This window comes from Apiospora phragmitis (assembly GCF_038363925.1).
Source record: "Apiospora phragmitis strain CBS 135458 chromosome Unknown utg000010l:1.0-9815664.0:1.0-9183399.0, whole genome shotgun sequence".
NCBI lineage: Eukaryota > Fungi > Ascomycota > Sordariomycetes > Amphisphaeriales > Apiosporaceae > Apiospora > Apiospora phragmitis.
In genome coordinates, this window is record NW_027117409.1 from 197,555 (window position 1) to 221,015 (window position 23,461).

At 30.8% G+C, this 23,461-nt stretch overlaps 1 protein-coding gene across 1 annotated transcript; it reads left to right on the plus strand.

The window, feature by feature from the left end:
- Positions 1-319: 319 nt before the first annotated feature.
- Positions 320-3,281, plus strand: PG994_009896 (MIT domain-containing protein; the record flags this gene model as incomplete). The annotated part of the gene is made up of 7 exons (XM_066861305.1): positions 320-519; positions 573-712; positions 1,201-1,229; positions 1,259-1,736; positions 1,804-2,081; positions 2,160-2,343; positions 3,244-3,281. 7 exons carry the CDS (start codon positions 320-322, stop codon positions 3,279-3,281), a joined length of 1,347 nt encoding a protein of 448 aa, XP_066710415.1.
- Between the last annotated feature and the right edge of the window lie 20,180 nt (positions 3,282-23,461).

Genomic DNA, 23,461 nt, shown 5'->3' on the forward strand with positions numbered 1-23,461 from the left:
AAAGTGCCTCCGCGGCGCAGACGAAGCTACTCCTGCCACCGAGCCACCGGCCTTGCCTATCCCCCGCAGCCTGGCCATCATGTCGCGAAGGAGCGCCAGCTTCTACGCCTGCCACCTGAGATTCTGCAAATCGTCCTGAAGAACATCAACGATAAACCGACTATACGGTCACTGTGTCTAGTCTGCTGGTCTCTTCGCTCGGTAGCGACGCCTTGGCTGCACCATCTTGTTGAATACGTCGCCACATCCGAGGGATGCCCCATAGCCTCGGTCTTCGAACCGTACCTGACCACCGCGTAGAAGGAGCAGTTAGGGAACAATGGCGAGCGAGTCCATCTATCCTCCTACTTCTGACGGAACAATTCCACCCGACCGCGCCCAACATGTGCGACGACTCGCGATTCTCGGGTGCGATGCCGATGGTGTTGACAGAAATACCGTGGCGCTGTATGCTGAAGAGGCCCTCAAGAACCTGGTCCAGCTGGGAACAGCCGAGTTGCACATCCTGACGGAGCAAGTGTCCGCTGGCCTGATGAGATGGGGCATTCGTACATCGCTCGCAGTTGCTGTAGACCTATTGCGCGTGGTATGACGTCCTTGCTACGCCTCGAAGCTCTCAGGAGTCGGATGCGCCGATTCTTTCACGACGAGACGGCCGCCGAGTTTCTGCGTCCCGTCCAACATCTGAAGCACGCATGGCTGGAGGTCGATGGTTCGCCCGTGGCTCTATTCGTCCTGTGGTACAATCTATGATCCATCATTCGGCCGGGACGCCGTGCAGCCTAGGCCTAGCTCTGAGCCCAGTGCAGGAGCCTCCTGTTTTCCACGGGGTACGTCTGGAACTTGCAATCCTTCAGTCTTATGGGTGTGTCGCTGCTCGAGAACCACGTTAAAAGTATGCTCGAGTCCATCGACTTGCTCCAACTAGGCCATCTTACCTTTCCCCCCGTAGAGCCCTACCCGCTTTTTACACCCCTCGTAGGCCGATTTCTCGAAAGCACCTCGCGCCTATGCGTTCGAGTTTACGCCCACCTGCTCTTTTCTAGCCTCGGTCTACGGCCGACGAGGCTTCCCGTACTCTCCCGTTATATCGCCCCTCGAACCACATAGCGCCCATCACCCATACTCCCCTCCCCCGTGCGCCGGGCCTCGTCGTCGCCGGCGGTCAAGCGGGGCTTCACTAACTCGAGCGCCGCATAGCTGTCATCCCCATCGAGCGGTTCCGCAACGTTTACACCGTCGCCCACATCAACCACAGCAAGAGCACCATCTCCTCCGCCTGCTTGAGACCACCGGCACCATCTCCTCGGCCGCCAACAAGCAGATCCTCCACACCCTTAAGGTCGAGCGCGAGCGCGGCATTACCGTCAAAGCCAGGACCGGCTCCATGATATATAACCTCACCTCGTCGATGCCCTTGGGCACGTCGACTTCCGCGCCGAGGCGACCCGGTCTCCCGCCAGCTGTGGCGGCGCCGTGCTGCTCGTCGACGCCAGCCAGGACATCCAGCCCAGACAGTCGCCAACTTCTACGCGCCTTCGTCGAGGGCCTCAAGATCCTGCCCGTCATCGACATGAGTGCCGCCGACGTCCTGCGTATCCTCGATCAGCTCGAGGGCGACCACATGAAGCCCCTGCGCATGCTGCTGGTGGACTTGTGGTACGACAAATTCCGCGGCGTCATCTGTCTAGTGCGCCTCTTCGACGGCACCGTCCGCGCCGGCGACAACCTGGTTAGTTCGCCACGGCCGAGAAGTACACCGCCGGCAAGATCGGCATCCGCTATCCCATCCAGGTTGCGCAGTCGGTCCTGCGGGCAGGGCAGGTTGGCTTTATCTTCCACCGGGCGTGAAGACGACTCAGAACGCCAAAATCGACCACGCGTTCACCACCGTGGGCTCTGAGGACATTGCGGCCCCCTACCCCGGCTTCGAGGAGCCCAAGCCCATGGTCTTCGCCGCGGTATTTCCCACCGATTCCAGCGACTACCACCGCTTGGCTGGCTTGGCTGGCTTGGCTGAACACATCGGCCAGCTTGTGCTCGGCGACAGGAGCGTGATTCGCCCCAAAGAACACTCAGAGGTTCTGGGAGCCGGCTAATGGCTGGGCCTCCTCAGTAGTCTGCACTGCAGCGTGTTCCGGGACCACGTGCGTTAAGAGCACGGGGCCAGCATCGCCATTACCGACCCCGCCGTCTCAGACGAAGGTGGGCTGGGAGGACGGTACCCCACAAGTCATGCAGATTTGGCCGAGTTCCCCGACGAGTATCACCGCACGTGGGGCACCGTGTTCTACAAGCCGTACGTGCTCGCGACAGTGACGGTACCCGAGGAGTATCTGGGCTGTAGCGGGGGTTCAAAGCCTTGGTTTTCGCATCTATCTACCGGGTCATTCTCATGTCATATATACAGGTCCTTGGTGTCTGAGCGCATACCAAATCATCCCTTCTGAACATGCGCTCAATGTATGGGGCACATAAGGCCTTCCTAAACCTTGATCTGCCTCCATCTCGTGCTGAACCATGCTGTAGCGTGCTGCCACATCAGATTGGTTGCTTACAGTATGAATATAGAGATGTCTAACTTATATAATACTGTAATACAGTACCGTAATAACGAAATCAAATCAACCGGCAACACCTTCCTCCCCCTACTCTTTCCGAAGCCGGTCTGTTGCTGTGGCATATCGAATGGTTGCCCGGACGGCTTCCAGGTCTGGCTTCCGCTTATTATAATTCTTCCCTTTGCCTCCAAGGTACTGCAATAAGAGAGGTTCCTCCTTCCTGTCTCGGTGCACTATAGCAACTCTGTGGGCTGAGATGTCCATCTGGTGCATCGGAATAGAGAGTGCTCGACTGTTTCCTTTGCATATCCGCATGCGCATTCTGCTGACGGGCCCGGAAAACCCACTCCTTTCGGGGAACCACTCAGTCAGCTGTGGCGATGCCATGACCCCGTACGCCTTAAGCTAAAGCACCCCTCCACGGACCACCCTTTTACGGATTACCGCGTTTCGCTTTATAAACGCGTTGGACCTTTAGATAATAATATAGATTCTTTTTATTACCTTTACCTCTTGATTATATATATTATTATTATTTTATTCGTTTTTTTCGAGTTATTTCTCTATATTATCGTTTAATACTTAAAGACGCGCGTAAGCTATAATACGTGACGTAAAACTCGGACTAGGTATTCGCGAAGCCGTCTATAGATAAGATACCGACCGATCCTATATTATATAGCGCCTAGCCGGTATATCGACGCGATAAGAGCTGAATAAGGACCGGTAGGTATTGTTACCATTTTTAAGACTTAATTAACGAATTAAGTTATCGGCTAGGCTAAACTAGGCTTCGTATTAACGCTCGTTAAGTTTAAATATATAACTTAACGAATATTAAACGCTTTTAAGGCGTTTTATATATTAAGGTAACGTTAATATACTCGATTTTTAATTAAAAACGAATCCGTTAAAACTATTAAGTTTAAAATAATTAATTATAGCCGCGTTAATAAAGTAATTATTATTAATATTAACTTTATTTCGATAGATTTAATACTTCGAAACTAGCTAATATCCTTTTTAAACGCTTTTATAATACTAACGAAATAAGTATCGGCTAAAGCGTTAGCGGTAACTACTAGGTGGTTACCGAAGCTACTAATTATGTAGTTTTTAAAAAAGACGTCGAAAAAGGGGAATAAATTACTACCTTAGAGTGTATAAGCTATAATAGGGTAGCCCTCCCGCCGCTAGTTATTTTAAAGGGGCTAACGTTTAAAGTTAATAGTTTTTAAATTAAGATGACTATTTTTAAGATAATTAACGGTTTAAAATATCGCTTAAAAGGTGGATTAATAATTCTATAGTATTAGATTAAATTTAAAATAGTTTTATTCCTTATATTCGATCTCGTTACGATAATAAATAGGTCGTTTTAATTTATAACAGCTATAATTTATATATAAACGAAAATTTTTTATAAGTTATATTATAATTATATCGTATAGGTTTTAAATATAAAAGTTTTTAAGTTATTAAAAAAAAGGCTAAAGATCCTTTTAAAGGTATGCCTAAACGCGGGTTTTAGACTTAAGCTTATTAAATTAAATATATTAAAGGCATACCGCTAGGCTAGGATCAACGTTTTAATTCTTTCGACGATTTAAAATACCTAGAAAATAGCTAGGATTTATTCGCGGGATCGATCGAAACTTTTATTATCGAAATATATTATCTTAATGGATAAGGGTGTCGCTTAATTATGTTTAAAGCCACCCTTAGTAGTTAATAAAGAATTTCCGCCCGATTTCGTTACTAAATTAACCTTAACGCCTATTAAAACACCTTTTAATAGTTAGGCATTAAGAAATAATAGTTAAAAACTAGCCGCTATAGATTTTATTTTTAACTTCTTTTCTTAAAGATTTTTTACTCGTAAGGTTAATAAGGCTTTTAATAAATAAATTAATAAAATCGTGAACCTCGAGGTTTAAATTAATTATTTTTAAGCTAAATTTAATAAAAAGATTACTAAGATATGTTAAAAAGTAAGAATTATATCGAGATAGCGATTTATTCGTATAGTTAATATATAACGGGCTAAGCGAAGGCTAAGGGGTAGGGTTATATTTAAAGACGAATTTATTAACGTTAAGGTATTAGTAAGCCGTAGAACGATATAAAGGGAATAAAAGACGATAAAACGGAGATAAAGGATTATAATATTATTAAGAATATTAGAAAATAGCATGTCCTGACTAATTTTAGTTATAGAAATGACTTTGAATTAAAAGGGTGTGTTTAGTAGGTTTTCTAGTCCGCGAAGGGGTGGTCCGTGGAGGGGTGCTTTAGCTTATGTTCTATTCGGAGACCTTCCTACAAGAGTATAGCAGCCCCCGTCAAAAGGCTTGAACGGTGCCGCCCGCATCCCGACACTTAAGCTTGCTTATATAACTATTTATTAAATAGATTTTTTATTCCTTCGTATCGTTAAGAGAGAATCGGCAATTCTTTAGCCTGTTAACTTATCTCTTATCTTTTATTCTTAAGGAGTTTCTTTATTACTTTTCCCTAGGCTTATATATATTAATATCTCGCCGCTCCTCACTTTATTAATAACCTTTTAAGTTTATAAAATAAGAGGTTAAGCTTAGAGTCTTTTTTATTATTAATAACGTACCTTATAAATAAATTAAATATATAAATAAATTAAATAATCTTTAAGACTTAATATAATTAAGTATAAATTAATTTTACTATAACGTATTTAATATTTTAAAATTAATCGGAATTCTTATTTTTAATTACTTTTATATTATTCTAATAAGTACGAGTATTATACCCGGGCTCTCCGCAGATTTTATAACGCTATAAGCGCGTTTTAAACGTCCTCGTATAATTACTCCTTTAACGCGATTTGTTTTATAACTATTTATTAACGTTCTTTTAAAATTATAGGTCTTTTTTAGCTTATATACGAAGTGATCTTTTATCTTATAGCCGTTTCTTTTTTATGCGGCGGCACCGGCTAAGTATCTTATTCGCTTTTCGTAATACGGTTACTTTATTTTTTAATAAAGCGAGCCGGTATATAATTTAGTTTATATTTTTTATAACTTAATTAAGCTTAATTAAAATTAATATCGGAGAGTAATTTTATTATTATACGATTCGATTTCTAATATATTTAATTTAAAATGGATTTTAATTAAATTATCTAAAGTTTTTAATTCTTAAGGTATAAATAAATTAAAAAAGGTTATTAAAAACGTCGGCGTATATAACTTTATATTTAATTATAAAATAATATATTCCGGGTTATACGATATAAATCTTACCCCTTGAAAACTTTTTTAAATATTTAAAACGGTAAAAATCGTTTAAAACGTTTTTAAAAACCTAAATAAAAAGTCCTCCTTTAAAATATAAGTAAGATACGCCCGTATAAAATGTTTAATTTCTTTCTCGTATAACCTTTTTAATATATAAAAACAGCCGATATTAAAAAATTAAAACTTATATAATAAATAAGAAAGTATATAAAGTATAATAATCGAGTTTTTTTTTATAATAAAGCTCGAAAATTATTAAATAATAATTCTTATAGCTAGTAAAAACTAATAAATAATAAATATTTTTATACGAGACTTTATATATTTATCGAAGTATCGAATCTAGTCCTCGCTTTTTTCGTTCGTAATCTAGCCGTTTTATTTTTTCGATAATAAGCTGTTTTCGTATTAAAAAAAGAGGTATGTTTTCTCGGTAAATATAATATACGGAAAAATAGTATAACTATATAATTCGACGCTTTAAATAATTATAACTTATTCCCGGTTCTCTTATTAAGTTACCCTAAGCTTCTCGTATTAATTAAAAGTTATAACGATTATTTTAAATGAGATTTAACTTATAAAAAAGCCGGTCTTATTAAAATTATAAATATCCTCTTTTTAGATCTTATATTTATTAATTATATTCTATATAAGGGTAGACTATACGCGATATGCGTCGAGATTTTTATAAAGGATTTTTAATAATTAATTCTTCGATTAAAACGCGTTTAGAGGTCTAATTATTATTATATAAAGTTCGAAGCTTAATTAACGCCGACACGTCCCGCGTCGCGTTAACGGAGTAATCGATTCGCTATATTTTTTATACCGCTAAACCAAGGAAGAAACGATCGCGAATTTAAATTAATTATATATCTTATAATCGCCCTTTCTTTTAAATTTATTAACTTTTAAAATTTCGTAAAAATTTCGCGTTTTATAAAAAGACCGAGCCGTCGGTTACAGAGGGTTATATAAAAAACTTTATATATTAGAGCTGTACGCTAGAGACTTAATTTTAAGTTATTTTAAAACGTTTAAAAAGCTAAAAGTATTTACTTCTCTTTTTAAATACCGACTATATTATATTATAAAAGAAATTAAGTATAATATACCCTATAAACGAGCTACGTATATAAGCGAGCTACGCACTTTCTACTATTAAGCCTTATAAGTTATAAATTAATTCGATTATAACGCTTAGAATTAATTAAATATATTAATAATAATTATTTTTAAAGGTTTCTATATTATTTTAATAAATACGCGTATTATACCCGGGCTCTCCGTAAATTCTATAGCGTTATAAGCGTACTTTAAACGTCTTCGTATAATTACTCCTCCGACGCGATTTGTTTTATAACTATTTATTAATGTCCCTTTAAAATTATAAGTCTCTTTTAACTTATATACGAAGTGATCTTTTATTTTATAGCCGTTTTTTTTATACGGCGGCGCTTACTAAGTATTTTATTTACTTTTCGAAGTATCGCGTTCTTACTTTTTAAAAGAGTAACTCGGTATATAATTTATATTATAACCTTTATAATCTAATTAAGGCTAATTAAAATAAATATCGAAAAGATATTTTAATATTATATATTACGGTTTCGAACCTATTTAATTTCGGATTAAGTTTTAATCGAGTTACTTAAAGTTTTTAATTTTTAAGGGATAAATAGGCCGGAAAACATCCTTAAAAGTATTAAAATGTGTAGCTTTATATCTAATTATGAAATAATATATTCCGGATTATTTAAGATAAGTCCTATTCTTTAAAAGCCTTTTTATATATTCGAAACGATAAAAGTCGCTTAGAACGCTTTTAAAAACGCTAGTAGGTAGTCTTCCTTAAAGATATAAATAATATACGCCCGTATAAAACCTTTAATTTCTTTCTCGTACGCCTTTATTAATATATAAAAATAGCCGATATTAAAAGGCTAAAGCTTATATAATAAATAAGAAAGTATATAAAATATAATAATCGAGTTCTTTTTATAATAAAGCTCGAAAGCTATCGAATAATAACTTTCGTAGCCGTCTAGGACTAAGAAGCGATAACGACCCTTCGTACGAAACCTAATATATTAATTAAAATATCGAATCTAATCTTCGCCTCTTTTATTCGTAATCCAGCTATTTTTATATTAAAAAAAAAGGTACGTTTTCTTAATAAAAATAATATATAAAGGGATAACGTAATCGTTTAATTTAACGCCATAGATAATTATAACTTATTCTTAATTCCCTTACTATGTTACTTTAAGCTTTTCGTATCGATTAGAGATGATTATAATTATTTCGGATAAAATTTAGTTTATAAGAAACCCGGTCTCGTTAAAATTATATATATCCTCTTTTTATATTTCATATTTATTAATTATATTTTATACGAGAATAAATTACGCGTAATACGCGTTAAAAATTTTATAAAAGACTTTTTAATAATTAATTCTTTAATTAAAACGCGTCTAGAAGTCTAGTTATCGTCGTATAAAATTAGAGGCATAATTAATACCGACGCGTCTCGCGTCGCGTAAACTAAATAAGTAATTCGCTATATCTTCTATACTACTTAACCGGGGAAGAAATAATCGCGTATTTAGATTAATAATATATCGAATAATTAATTCCTTTTTAAAATTAGAAAGCTTTCGAGAGTTTATAAAGATTTCGGATCGTGATCGAATTCCGCGTCGTTGGCTGCGTAACGTCGATTCTAGGATATAATATATCGCTATAGCTTTTCGTATACTTAATTTCGGGTTATTTTAAAGCGTTTAAAGGGTTAAATTAAACCTTTTTTTTTTTTTTAATTTTATAATTATTAAAAGAGAAAATTAATTTAAAGTTAATTATAAAAAAGTTAATTAAAAGTACGCAGCTCATTTATATACGCAGCTCGCTTATAGGGTACGTTAAAGGTTATTTAAATAAAATATAGCGAAAGTGTTTAATTTATTTATATATTTAATTCACTTATAAAGTACGTTATAAAATATTAAATATTCACTTTTACTTATAAACTTAACGAATATTATTTTATTATTAACCTTAAATTTAAACACATACCTTTACTTTATTATAATAATATACTCTTAATTAACCCTATATTAAGACAGAGCTTAAACGAACGGTTTATAAATTTAAATAATTACGATTATATATCGGAAACTTCACTGCCGCTATCTGCATTCCCCGTCACGTCGGCCAACCCTTAATCACTACATCCCCTGCTAGACCACCTACCGGATCTATTACTACCTTTACCCCTAATACACATACCCTCGCATAACTTTCTAAGTGAATATAATATCTAGTCTATAAGGAAAAATATCGGAGGGCTATTATAGTCCTCTCTAATACCTCGATATAGCCGGGGCGATAGCGGCGGGTAATATGTATTCGAACTTAAACAGTAATAACAGCATCCCTAAAGACCCTCATAATTAAGTCTTAGGCCTAGAGGCGAAATCGGCGCTTACCATAGGCTCGATACTGTTAAGTAATAATAAAAAAGTAAATATCGGACGCATATAAAAGCATATAATAAAACTCTACGAAATATAACGTAGGGGCTACGACGGTAGTAATACTAAAGACGGTATTAACGAGGGGAGCATCTCGGTAATTAAGATTCCTAAGCTACGATATCGGTATAACTAGCCCGGGTGTACGTATAAGAAAGTTTATAAGCGTAAAGAGCACCTCTAACGCTATATTAATACGTAAATAATTCACCGCTTTTATTAAACCTTTTTTTCTCTTCTCTTTTTTTATCCTTTTACTGATAATTTAATTTATATAATTATAACGTAAGAAACATCTCTTTTTAATAAATTTATAGTACTTTTTTTTATAAAAACCCTTTAACCGCTATAATAACTACGTGTCTCACTTAAACCTACACGTTTATTAAAAATATTATATAAGGCGTACTAAATACTTTTTAAAGGCTTTACTCGTTTAACTACGAGAGAAGAACTTAACTAATCGGCAGGGGGAAAAAAGTTTCCCCGCGTAATAATAAACGTAAAGAGCCTCTTACGAGACGTCTATACTAGAAACACGTTATAGAGTTTAAGTTAAAGGAGAAAATTACTATTAAGATTTCTTTTATCGTCTTTATTATAAAGATACTACGAAGGGCTTATAAAAAAAGAGAAGATTCTACGAAAATTAATACAAGATATCCTTTAGTAAATTTGCGCTTAATTTACTTAACCTCGCCGACGATCTAATAGCTACGTGGTTAACCGTGTATATCATTACCTTTCCCTTATAGTTGCCCTTATTCTCGTCGTCTTATACTATCTAGAGGACTAGGGAGATGTCTCTTAGCTAAGGTCTATAGTTATAGTAATAAGTGGCTTACGATATAAGGAGAAATAGCCTACTTATACTATACCTTTTTATATTAATAACGTACGTCACCTTATTATTAACCCCCCCTTATAATCGACCCCCTTAAAAGATTAATAGTATAAATCGACTATTAACTTTAAATAATAACTATTCCTTTAATTTTAAATTATAATATAATCGCTTTTAATAATAAATATAATAAATCTTTTAAAATTCGATTCTTTTATTTTAATTTAATCTAGTCCCTTTTTTATATATTATATACTTTTAATTAATATAAATTTCGAATTCGGACTAATTTATACCCTTCGCTTCTTTCGTAGCTTTACGAGCTTTAACTTCTCTTTTAAAGACTATAATTATAATTTCGTATTAATTAATAAATAATCCTTCTCTTAATATCTTTTTTAAATCTTTTTAAATAGCTAGCGTTATATAGTAGGGTTATTTTAACTTAATTAATAAAAGTATTAAATTTAGTGCTTTAAATTAATACATATTTTTAATATTAATTATAATATATAATTAGTTAAAAGAGTTTAGAAAAGTATGAGGGTCTTATCTTAACTAGCTAAGGCTTATGTTATCTCTTCCGGTTGTTTTCGGTTACTGTTTTCGAGTAAAAGAGGGCTAGTAAGTGGCTTAGTAACATATACGTGCTAAAAACCACTATCACGCTAACCACCCTTAATATTCTAAGCTAATAAAGCCTTTTTATAAGCTCTAGTATAGTATATAAAGAAGTTCTATTTATCGATAAGGGCTAAATTCGTTAATAAAGATAAAAAACCGATCTCTTTTTAATAATAAGCTTTTATAAAAGTAAAGACCTTAATATTAAAGGGTTAAAGAATATATAATAAATAAAGAGGTAAAAATAATAAGTAAATATTATTTTAATAGTAAAGGGATATAAAACCGTTAGTTATATAATTGCTATACCTATTTAAAATAAGTAAACGAGCATCCTTTAAATCGTCCGGGGCGGTTTTTAGTATAAAGATATCTTCGAGCTATTTAACGGCGATTTCGTTATTCGTTTAGCTTTTATTACTTATATCGAACTTTTATCCTTTAAATTTACCGAGTTTTTAAAGGAATTATTACTTTTAAACCGATTTACCCTTATAAATTATTAAAGGAGGGATAGCCTTATTAAGTACCGATATATATTTTAATATAGTCGTTTAGTACTTTAAATTAAGCTGTTTTTATTAAATAAAACGTAATTTTAAACTGTTTATTATAATGTTATTACTTCTTTAACCTTTTAAAATACCTTGCTCGTTTATATTATACTTGTTTTTAAGTTTAATAGTTTAAATTTAAAGTATACGTAATTTAATTAAGAATTAAAACTTAATTACTTTAATTAATGCTTAATTAATACGCTAAGAGTTAATATAATATTACCTCTTTATTTATAAAGCTAGGTAATATTAAAGGAATAAATTTATTTAGTTTTTACCTAATGGTATAAGGTTATTATAAACGGCTAAAACGCGCTAAGCTAGTTCCTTAATTTACGTATGCGTTAGTGCGACGCTAAGGGCTTCTTAGGTTAAAATCTAGTCTGTTAGATACTTTTCTTAAACTAGAGAGAGCTTCTAATAGGTAGATTTTAATTCTCGACGTAACTATCGGCCGTGAAGTCGATTAATAAAAGTAGACCGTAAAATACCCTAATAAAGGGCAGCCTTATAAATAGATTTACTGCTTACTATATTTTAGATGGCGGTAAAGATATTGTTTTCGGTATATGAACATATTATTAATAGATTAGTATATATTTAAAAGAATGAAATAATTCGGATTAGAATTCGTTAAGAAATCTCTTTTTAAATCGAAATAGCGGTGAATCGTGGTAGAAGTCGACAGGGGGGTTAATTATGAGGTGACGTACGTTATATATAAGAATTAACGAATAACTTATATTTAAAGGTGAATTATAAATGTATTTAAATTTAGTTCATCTACGTATTATAACACCTTAGTGTTTAGTATTAAATTATAATGTGTTAAACTCTTAATAAAAGAGCACTAATAAAAGTAGGTAATAAATGTATTAAAATATACGGATTTTTATATATATTATACTTATAATAGAATTAAGTAACTAGCTATTATTTTAATAATAAAATATTAATAAAAGTATTTATTTTATATAGCTCTTATACCCCTAGTTTAAGTATTATATAAATAATAAATATAGCTTTTATTATAAGTAATTATAAGTTATTAACTATTAGTATCTACTTATTTCTTTATATAAGATTAGCTAGTAAGTTAAAGGGGCGGTAAATAAAGCATCATTAATATTATTATTTTATCTCTAGCCTTTAGTCCCAGCAGCTTTAAAGATTAAGCAAGCTTATAAGAAAACCTCTATATTTATCTTATCTAGTTAATATCCCACCCACTTTAACGTCGGGTCTGTAGTTTACGCGCGCGCCTCTTTGTAGCTTTTTTTCGCAGTCCTGAGAAGCCCCTCTTAAAATCTAAGATACGCTCTTGCTTGATATCTGCTGCCTTGAGCCATGAGTTCTCCTTTTGAGAACGACCTAGTTATTTTTAAGATACTCGCTCTTCTTATTCCGTAACCGCTTATTAATTAGCTCGACGCCGGCGTCGTTGCCCTAGAAGCTTGCGTCGAAATCTTTAACTATATCTAGGCTAATGTTAATTGTGACTTCCTACGAGTTATTTTTATCCTTAAAGCCTTACTACTTAATAAGGTACTAGATAGTCCGACTTTTTTTTTACTTAATAAGTAGTTTTTTAACTTATTAAATATCTTGCTTTATATTAAGTGGCACCGGCGTTCTTATAGTAATATCAACTACGTTCACCGATTTTATTTAATTTTTTCTAACGGAGTCTAATATCACGGTATCTTGATTTATACTAGAAACTAAAAGTGTTTTTATTAAGGACGAGTGCTTAAGGCCGACGGATGGCTCTCCGAGCCGTGGATTAAGCATGCCGGTGAGCAGTACGTCTTCGTAGGGTTCATTAAAAAGCGAGAGCTCTTCGTTACCGTGGGTAGATAATAATATATTAGGTATTTTTATTAGAGTAGTAATATTAGATATATTATTAAGTGGGAACCTTAATAATAAAAGAAGAGACGTATTAAAAGAAAGTTTATAGAGGCCGTTATTATCTTTTTACGTATTAATAATTACTCGGCTAAGGGTTTTAAAGGTTTCTAGCTCTTAGCTTTAACTTTTTAAAAAGGTATAAGTGTCTATACTCGCAGCTAAGCATGAAGTCGATTTTATAAGCATGCCCGACGGTAATAGTGTTCGACTCTATTATTTAAGTCTTTTATATTTAGGGTCTATTTTTTTCGACCTTAATAGTGAGCCCTTTAATCTTATACGCATTGTCGAGGTAATAAATTAAATTAAATCGGCTCACGAAAATGAATAAGTATAAGAGATATAAATATAAAATTAAAACCGAGTTCTTTTAACTTGCGATAAATTCGGATACGTAGCGTGAAATATAACGTTTCTAGGTAAAGAGGTTAAGAAATTACCTTATCTTTTAATTCGCCGAGAGTAGGGTATTATAAAGATAAGCTAAGTAATATTCGGCACAGGTAACGGCGTGGCGAAAGGTGACTAAATTATATCGTAGTAGAAATACTCCGTTATTAAGGTAACGTTAATATTGGTTTTTTTACCCTTATTTATTATTAATTCATAAGTTATATAAGAATTAAAATTCGATAAAACTATATTTTTAAGAATAAAAATACCGATTAACATGCCTTATAAGTGAATTAAATATATAAATAAATTAAACACTTTCGCTATATTTTATTTAAATAACCTTTATATTTAATTTCCTTTATAATATAATATAATCGATACTTAAAAAGAGAAATAAATACTTCTAGCTCTTTAAACGTTTTAAAATAATTTAAAATTAAATCTCTAACGTATAGCTTTAATATATAAAGTCTTTTATATAACCCTTCGTAACTAACGGCTCGATCTCTTTATAAAACGCGAAATCTCTATAAACTCTCAAAAGTTAACGGATTTAAAAAAAGGGCGATTATAAAATATATAATTAACCTAAATTCGCGATCGTTTCTTCTTCGGTTTAATAATATAAAAGATATAGCGAATTAACTACTTCGTTAACGCTACGCGAAACGCGTTAATATTAATTAAACTTCGAACTTCGTATAATAATAATTAGACCTCTGAACGCGTTTTAATCGAAAAATCGATTATTAAAAAGTCTTTTATAGAGATCCCGATACGTATTATACATAATTTACTTTCGTATAGAATATAATTAATAAATATTTAATTTAAAATAAAAATATTTATAACTTCGATAAAACCGGCTTTTTTATAAATTAAATCTCGTTCGAAATAATCGTTATAACTTTCGATTAATATAGGAAGCTTAAAATAATTTAATAAAAGAACCGGGAATAAATTATAATTATTTAAAATATTAGATTATACGGTTACGCTACCCTTTCGTATATTATATTTATTAAAAAAATATACTTTTTTTTAACACGAAAATAATTTATTATTAAAGGATTAAATACTTATAAGTATTAAAAACGGCTAAACTATAAACGAGAAAAATAAGGACTAAATTCGATATTTTAATAAATATATAAAATCTTATACGAAGAATATTTATCATTTATTAATTTTTAATAACTATAAAAGCTATTATTTAATAACTTTCGAACTTTATTATAAAAAGAATTCGATTATTATACTTTATATATTTTCTTATTCGTTATATAAACTTTAACCTCTTAATATCGGTTATTTTAATATATTAAAAAAGTCGTATAAAAAAGAAATCGAGTGCTTTATACAGGCGTATTTTACCTATATCTTAAAAAAAGACTTCTTACCAGCGTTCTTAAAAACGTTTTAAGCGACTTTTATTGTTTTAAATATCTAAGGAGGTTTTTAAAAGGTAGGATTTATACCGTATAACCCGGAATATATTATTTTATAATTAAATATAAAGCTACGTACGCCGACGCCTCCGGCGACCGCTTCCGGCTTATTTATACCTTAAAAATTAAATTACATAATATCAAAATAACTCTCCGATATTAATTTTAAATAAACTTAATTAAATTATATCCCGGCTCGCTTTATTAAAAACTAAAATAACCGTATTACGAAAAGCGAACAAAATATTTAGCCGGCGCCGCCATATAAAAAAAACGGCTATAAAATAAAAGATTACTTTATATATAAACTAAAAAAAAACTTATAATTTTAAAAAATATTAATAAATAGCTATAAAACGAATTGCGTGAAAAGAGTAATCGTATAAAGACATTTAAAACGCTCTTATAACGCTATAAAATCTACGGAAAGCCCGGGTATAATACTCGTACTTACTAGAATAATATAGAAGTATCTAGAGATAAAAATTCCGATTAATTTTAAAATATTAAATACGTTATAATAAAACTAATTTATATTTAAGTATATTAATTCTTAAGAAGTATTTCATTTACTTATATATTTAATTTATTTATAATGTGCGTTATAGTTATAAATCTTTTTACTTTTTCGTAACCGGAATTTTAATTTAAAAAAGTAAAAATCTCGATAATAAAATAAACTAGGTTATATATCCCTTACCTCTTTATTTTTTAACCGTAAAAAGCTATAGGATAGCGGCCGTCGAAAGGCCGTAATACTTCTTAGTATACGACACGATAATTATTTATTCGAAGTATAATTAAATCGTATAAAGCCGTAACCTAGATAGTATTACGCGGTGTTACTTTATTTAATAAAGAAACGGCGAAACTGTTACGACCTGACCTAAACAGGCGGCCAAGATCCACCATCCGGCACGGAGCCAGGATAACCCGAGGCGTTTACGAAATCCTATATATAAAGCTAGTCTACGATAACGCCCTACTAATAATAATAGCCCTATTATACCGCCATAGAACGTCGATAAGTAATAATACGATAATAGTACACTACGACCAGCCAATTAAGGATAGACCACGGTGGACAGACAGGAGTAAGCAGACAGGACAAGGCAGATAACAAGGGATGGCCTAAAGTTACGTGCAGATAAAATAAGGGAGCTACCAGATTACAACGCTCCTAATAACCTAGGAGCGACAAGATCACGACGCTCCTAGTAATCTAGGAGCGACGGGATCACGACGCTCCTAGCGACCTAACTCGGATTAATAAAAAAGAGATTAGATATATAACGATAGATATTTCCTATATATTTTATATAAATACTTTTTATTTTAATAATTAATTTAAATATTAATCTTAACTTATTAATAAAATAAATAACTTTAACGAAATTATTATAAATACTTTTAAACTTATATATTTTAATTACTTTCGTTTTTATAAATTATTACTTATTATATTAATAAAAGCAACTTTTATCGCATATTTAAATACTTTCTTATATTATTAATATAAACCTTAATACGTTTTATTAAGTTTCTTTTAAAACCTAAATAATATTTATTATATTTTAATTACTTTTATTTTTACGAATTATTATTTAAACCTTTAAATAATAATATTATAAGAACTATATTTATATCTAGCCTTAATAACACCGTTTAATAAAGAAAGACTTTTATCGCCACCCCTAGTACCTCCTAACGAAACCTTATTATAAATATTAATAATAACGATAATAATAACGAGCTTATATAATAAATATTAATTAAACGAATTAAAGAACTCGAATAAAAAAGTACTAATTATTAATATTATTACGTTAAGCTTAAAAAAGAGCGTAACGAGCTCTTAATTAAAAGCATTTTAAAATAAATACTTTATAATATTAATAAGCTACGAGAAAAGGTGCGTTTCTTTTATATAATTATTAATATTATTTAAACCTTTATTATATTAAAAAAGGGTATAAAGATTAATACGTTAACCCTTTTTAACGAAATAAACGGAAACCTCCGAAATTTCTTTATTTAAGTTAAAACTTATTAATAATTTTATAAAAAAACGTTTTAAAACGTTATTTAATAAGTTATTCACGCCGCCTTGTTCTTTAAAAATAAAGCACTCGTTTGGTTTAAACCTTACTTAAACGAACTTATAAAAAACGATTAATAAGTTAAACTATACCGTATAGAGGTATAGCGTATTTTCGAAAGTTACGACGGCTTCGAACAAGCTTTTAAGTCATTTTTCCAGAACCCCGACGAAAAGCGATAGGCGGAGAAGGAGCTTAAAACCTTTAAGTAAAAAGGATTAGCCGCTTTTTATACAGCCGAGTTCTGGCGTATTATAACTCGATTAAATTATACCGAAGCTATAAAAATTATAATATATTATTAAAGACTAAAAGACGATATTAAGAACGAATTTAGTCGGCTTAACGCCCCCGATAATTTTTTCTCGTATATAGAGCTCACTATTAAGATCGATACCCGCATATACGAGCGGCGCCGTAAAAAGTAAGGCGGACTTTAGCGATAAACTAATTAAACCTTAATTAATATAAAGCGATTATAATAATATAATTATATACCGCTTAAAAATATTATAATATATAACTATTATAATAAATTTATAAACCTCGATATTATTAAATATAATAAATAAAATAAAAAGTTACGTAGCTTTTATTATAATTATTAAAAATTAAGATATTACGTTCGAAAATATCGAGTATTAAAAAAGGATTTTTAACGAGTTTTAAAAAAACGATATATTAACGCTATTAAAATAAAAAATACTATTATAATAATTATTAAAAATAATAGCGTTATTATTAAATATAATAATTTATCTTAAATAACCTATTATAATAATAAATATACTTCCTACTTAGCGGATAAGGAAAATACCGGATAGTTTTTTAAAACCCCGGAAAGCAAGGAGGGCCATAGTTAAAACGTCGCGATAACGCGAAAGGAGCAACCCCTCCTTTATAACGAAAATAATAATTTAATAAATAATATTATAAACTAATTAAAATAATTAATAAATTACGAATATTTAATAAATATATTAATAAACGAGCTAGTAAACGAGATCGCTAAATTTAAAAACTTTAAAATTAATAAGTAGTTAGCTATCCTTAATATTTTTTACCCTAACTTAAAACACCTACGCTAAATACTTATTACGGCCGGTTTTAATTAAAAAATTTATAATAACTACGTAATAAAAAACGACTTATAAATCTCTTTTATATACGAAAAATACTTCACGCTTTTATAAATCTCGTATATATATAACGTTTATATAAAACACCTTACGAAAAAGCTCAAGTACGAATAATTTCCTCGAAAAATCGGTAAATAACCTATTATATAACTATACCCGGATTATATTATTAAAAAAATTTAAATATTAATCCTAAACAAATAACGCGTATACTTATTAATATAAAAAAACCTATAATAATTATAATAATATTATTTAAAAAAACGAAATTAAAGGGAGTATTTCGAGAATTAATAATTTAAATATACTTAAAAAAATCGCGAGCTTATAAATATTTAAAAAAAAACGTTTAATACTTCTAAAACGTATAGGTATATACCTAATAAAAAAACCCTTTTAATATACTAAAAAACTTATAAAACGCTTATAAATTATTATAAACTTAATAAACCTTTAAATTATTAAAAAAACCCGAACTTTAAGTATTAAAAATAATATTTCATATAAGGAAGAATATAGAAACACCCTCATCGGCATACCGAAAAGCGCCTTATAAAAAACGGAGAAAATAATAGCGATAATACGAGGATCGATCGTAAAGAATTATTAATTACCTATAAGAGTAGCGTTCGGGAAATAGACGCCGCTTATTATAAAAGGACGATAATAAGCGGACTAAAACAGGTCCTTATGCTAAATAATGGATAATCGAGCTATTTATAAATATATTATATTAATATTAAATATAAAAAAAGTCTATATTAAGGCGCTACTCGATAGCGGAGTATAAAAAAACTATATTTCACCACGAATCGTTAACTGCCTTAAATTTAAATAATAAGAAAAAAACGCCGTATACTAACTTAAAACCGTCGATAAAGGATTTATAACTTATAACGATAAAGAAGTATAAAAAGAAATCGCGAACTTTTTAATCGATATCGGAGGACGCTATAAACGAATTACGTATAATATTACGGACGTTATAAGATATAATATAATTTTAAAAATATCCTAATTACGAGTAAATAATTCTAAAATTAATTAAAAAATAAGTTAATTTTAATAAAATATATTAAAAAAAGGTTTAATTAATAAATAACGGTTTAAAAAACGACCCCCTAATAAATTTAAAGTTTTTAAAATATATATTATTATTAAAAAACTTAAGCCGAATATTATAATAACTATATTAAAAAAGTATTAATAATTCGAAGTATTTTTTAATAAAAAACTAGAAATGAGCTTACCGTTTTATATATAATAAAATTATAAAATACCTTTTAAAAATAGGAAAGAACCCCTATTTATACTTATATATAAACTTAACCAGGAGTACGAACAAGCTTTAAAAAAATATATTACGGAAAACCTCGAAAAAAAAGTTATATAACTATTTATATTACTAGTAAGCTTCCTTATCCTCTTCGTTTTAAAAAAAAAATAAAAACGGGAAACCTAAGTAATATATATATATCAATTATTAAAAACTTAATAAAATCACTATTAAAAACCGATACCCCTTATTTTTAATTAGCGATTTATAAAATAAATTATTATACGTTAAAATCTTTATAATATTCGACCTCCTTAACACGTATAACTTAATTTGAATTAAAAAAGAAAAAGAATAGAAAACCGCGTTCCGAATTAAGTACGGCTATTTCGAGTATTAAACTATACCTTTTAACTTAATTAACGCACTAGCTAATTTCTAATCCATAATTAACCACGTCTTACGAAAATACCTCGACAAGTTCATCGTAATATATCTCGATAATATCCTTATTTACTCCGAAAACGACAAGTAATACCGAGAGTACGTAAAGCTAATACTCCGGAAGCTATAAAACGCTAACCTATTAATTAACTTAAAAAAGAGCGAATTCTACTAACGATCCGTCACTTTTATAAAATACGTAATATCCCCGGGCGAAATTCGGATAGAACTTTTAAAAATCTCAGCAGTTAAAAAGTAGCTTACGCCCACAAGCGCTACGGAAGTCAGATCTTTCTTAAAACTAGCTAATTATTACTAGATTTTCGTCCCCGGATTCGGCAGGATAGCGACACCCCTAACGAACCTAACAAAGAAGGACGAATTATTCTAATAAATAGAAAAAGAAAATAAAGCCTTTTACGATATTAAGGAATAAATCCTTAACGAACCGGTATTTTACGTAATAAACTCGTTTAAACCCTTTAAGGTTAAAACCGATATATCGAATTACGCGATCGAAAAATAACTAAGTTAACGAAATAATAACGGGAAATCGCACCTTGTCGCATTCTTTTCGAAAAAGCTTAATAAACCAGAACTTAATTATTAAATCTACGATAAAGAGTTAATAGCTATTATTAAAGCTTATAAAGAATAAAAGCATTACCTTAACGAAATAAAAAAACTAGTTAAGGTTTATACTAATTATAAAAACCTTATAACGTTTATTATTATTAAAGAGTTAAATAAACAATAAATATAATAGTTTAAATTCTTATTAAGATTTAATTTCACTATTATTTATTAAAAAAGTAACGAGAACGGTCGCGCTGACATATTAAACCGACGACCGGACTATTAAAAAAATCCCGCCTAAAACGCGGACCATCCTTACCTACGACCAAGACGGTAACCTTATACCGTTAAAATAATTAAACGTTACGAACTATATCTAATATAATAACGATTAAGTTACTAAATTCCGATAATTTAACCAAACCCCCGACCCCGCGAACTACCTTAAGAATCACTTCGAAAACCGCGACGGTCTCGCCTTTTACTAAAACAAGATCTATATCCTTAAGCAGTACCGCGAAGACTTTATCTAAAAATTCTACGAGCACCTTATATACGAACACTAAGGAATATTTAAAACTTAAAAAAAGATTACTAAATAATTCGATTATAAAAACCTTAAATTAATTATAACTAAAGTAATTAATAAGTATAACCTCTATAATAAAATAAAAGCTACCCGATACCGGCCGTACAAAGAACTATAACTAATCCTATTATTAAACAAAGCATAGAAAACTATTATATTTAATTTTATTATTAAACTATTTTTATTAAAAAAACTTTTAATTAAGGTTAATTACGATAATATCTTAATAATTACGAATAAACTCACGAAATATACCTACTTCTTACCGTATAAAAAGTCTAACGATACTAACGACTTAATATACACGTCCCTCCGAATAATCGTTAATTAATACGGGCTGCCCGGAATAATTATTTCTAATAAAAACAAACTATTCACCGTTAAATTCTAAAAGTTACTTATAATATAACTTATAATTAAATATAAACTATTCACGGCTTACTACCCCTAAACGGATAAATAAACCGAGTAAATAAACTAAACCTTAAAATAATACCTACGCTACTATATTAATTACGAATAAAATAATTAAGTATAATTATTATTAATAACTTAATTTATTTATAATAACGCGGATAACGAAACTACATATATATTACCGTTTCGAGTAAACTACGGATATAATCTAGAAATTATTAGAAAACCACTAAAAAGAGAGCTAATACTAATCGCGACCATTCAAATCGAAAAACTGAAAAAACTCCAGATTACGTTATAATAAGACCTTACCTTCTTCTAATAACGAATAAAGATATATACCGATTAGACCAGGTTAAAGGGACTAATTTTAAAAAAGGAGAAAAAGTATATCTTTTATAACGAAATATTAAAACTAAGCGATTAAATAATAAATTAAATTTTAAAAAGATCGGACTATTTAAAATTATAAAAGTTATTTTAAAAACTAAATACCGATTATTATTATTTAAAATAATACGGATATACCTTATATTTTATATCTTATTATTTAAACTAGCGGCTAAAAGTACCCCGATTAATATATAATTAGAAGTTATAATAAATTAATACGAATACGAAATCGAAAAGATTATTAATAAAAAAAAACTAAACGAAAGTATTAATACCTCGTTTAATAAAAAGGTTACCCACTTAAAAATAATACTTAAAAACTTAAGAAATATCTAACGAACGCCGCGGAGGAGCTTCAGGAGTTCGAACAGCAGGATCAACGGGAGACACCAAAGGACCCAGACCCCCGAAATTAGTTAAACCTAGAAAAGCTTAATCCACGTTAAAAGGAACGCTTATAAACTAGAGGTCCCCCACTAAATAACTTTCGTAGCCTTCTAAAGCAAGGAGGATATCGTCCTCTTTATTTAATTCCTCCATATTACGATTAAATAAATTAATACCCCTTTCCTTCACTTTTTAACGAATCTTCCGAATCCGTAATAACCGACCCGCCGCCTTAATAAGTTAAAATTAAAGCTTAACTAATTCCGAATATAGTAATAAAAGTTTCTCGCTTATAACCTCTTTATTTTTATTTAATTTATATTATTACGTTAAAACTTATTTTAAAAATAAAACTATTAAAAAATTATTATATAAACGACCACGATTCACGTATTTTTTATAGCGTAAAAAACGATCCGAAATATAATAATTAAACTTCTTATTTTTAAAATAATATAAATAAAATATATCGGCTAAACGACTATTAAAAGTAATAAAATAATAAAGAAAAGAATACTCGTAAATTTTAATAAAAAACTTTTTAATACAACTTAATACTATAATAAATATATATTATAATAAAAATAAAAAAAAGAAACTTACGAAAATCCCGATACGACGAGAGAATAACGAGTATTTATAACGATTAATTATTTTAAAAACAAAATAATAAAAAGAAAAGAAATAGTATTACGACCTGACCTAAACAGGCGGCTAAGATCTATTATCCGGCACGGAGTTAAAATAATTTAAAACGCTTACGAAATCCTATATATAAAACTAGTCTATAATAACGCCTTACTAATAATAATAGCCCTACTATACCGTTATAAAACGTTAATAAGTAATAATATAATAATAATACATTACGACCAGCTAATTAAAAATAGACCACGGTAAATAAACAGGAGTAAATAAACAGGATAAAATAAATAATAAAGGATAGCCTAAAGTTACGTATAGATAAAATAAAGGAGCTATTAAATCAC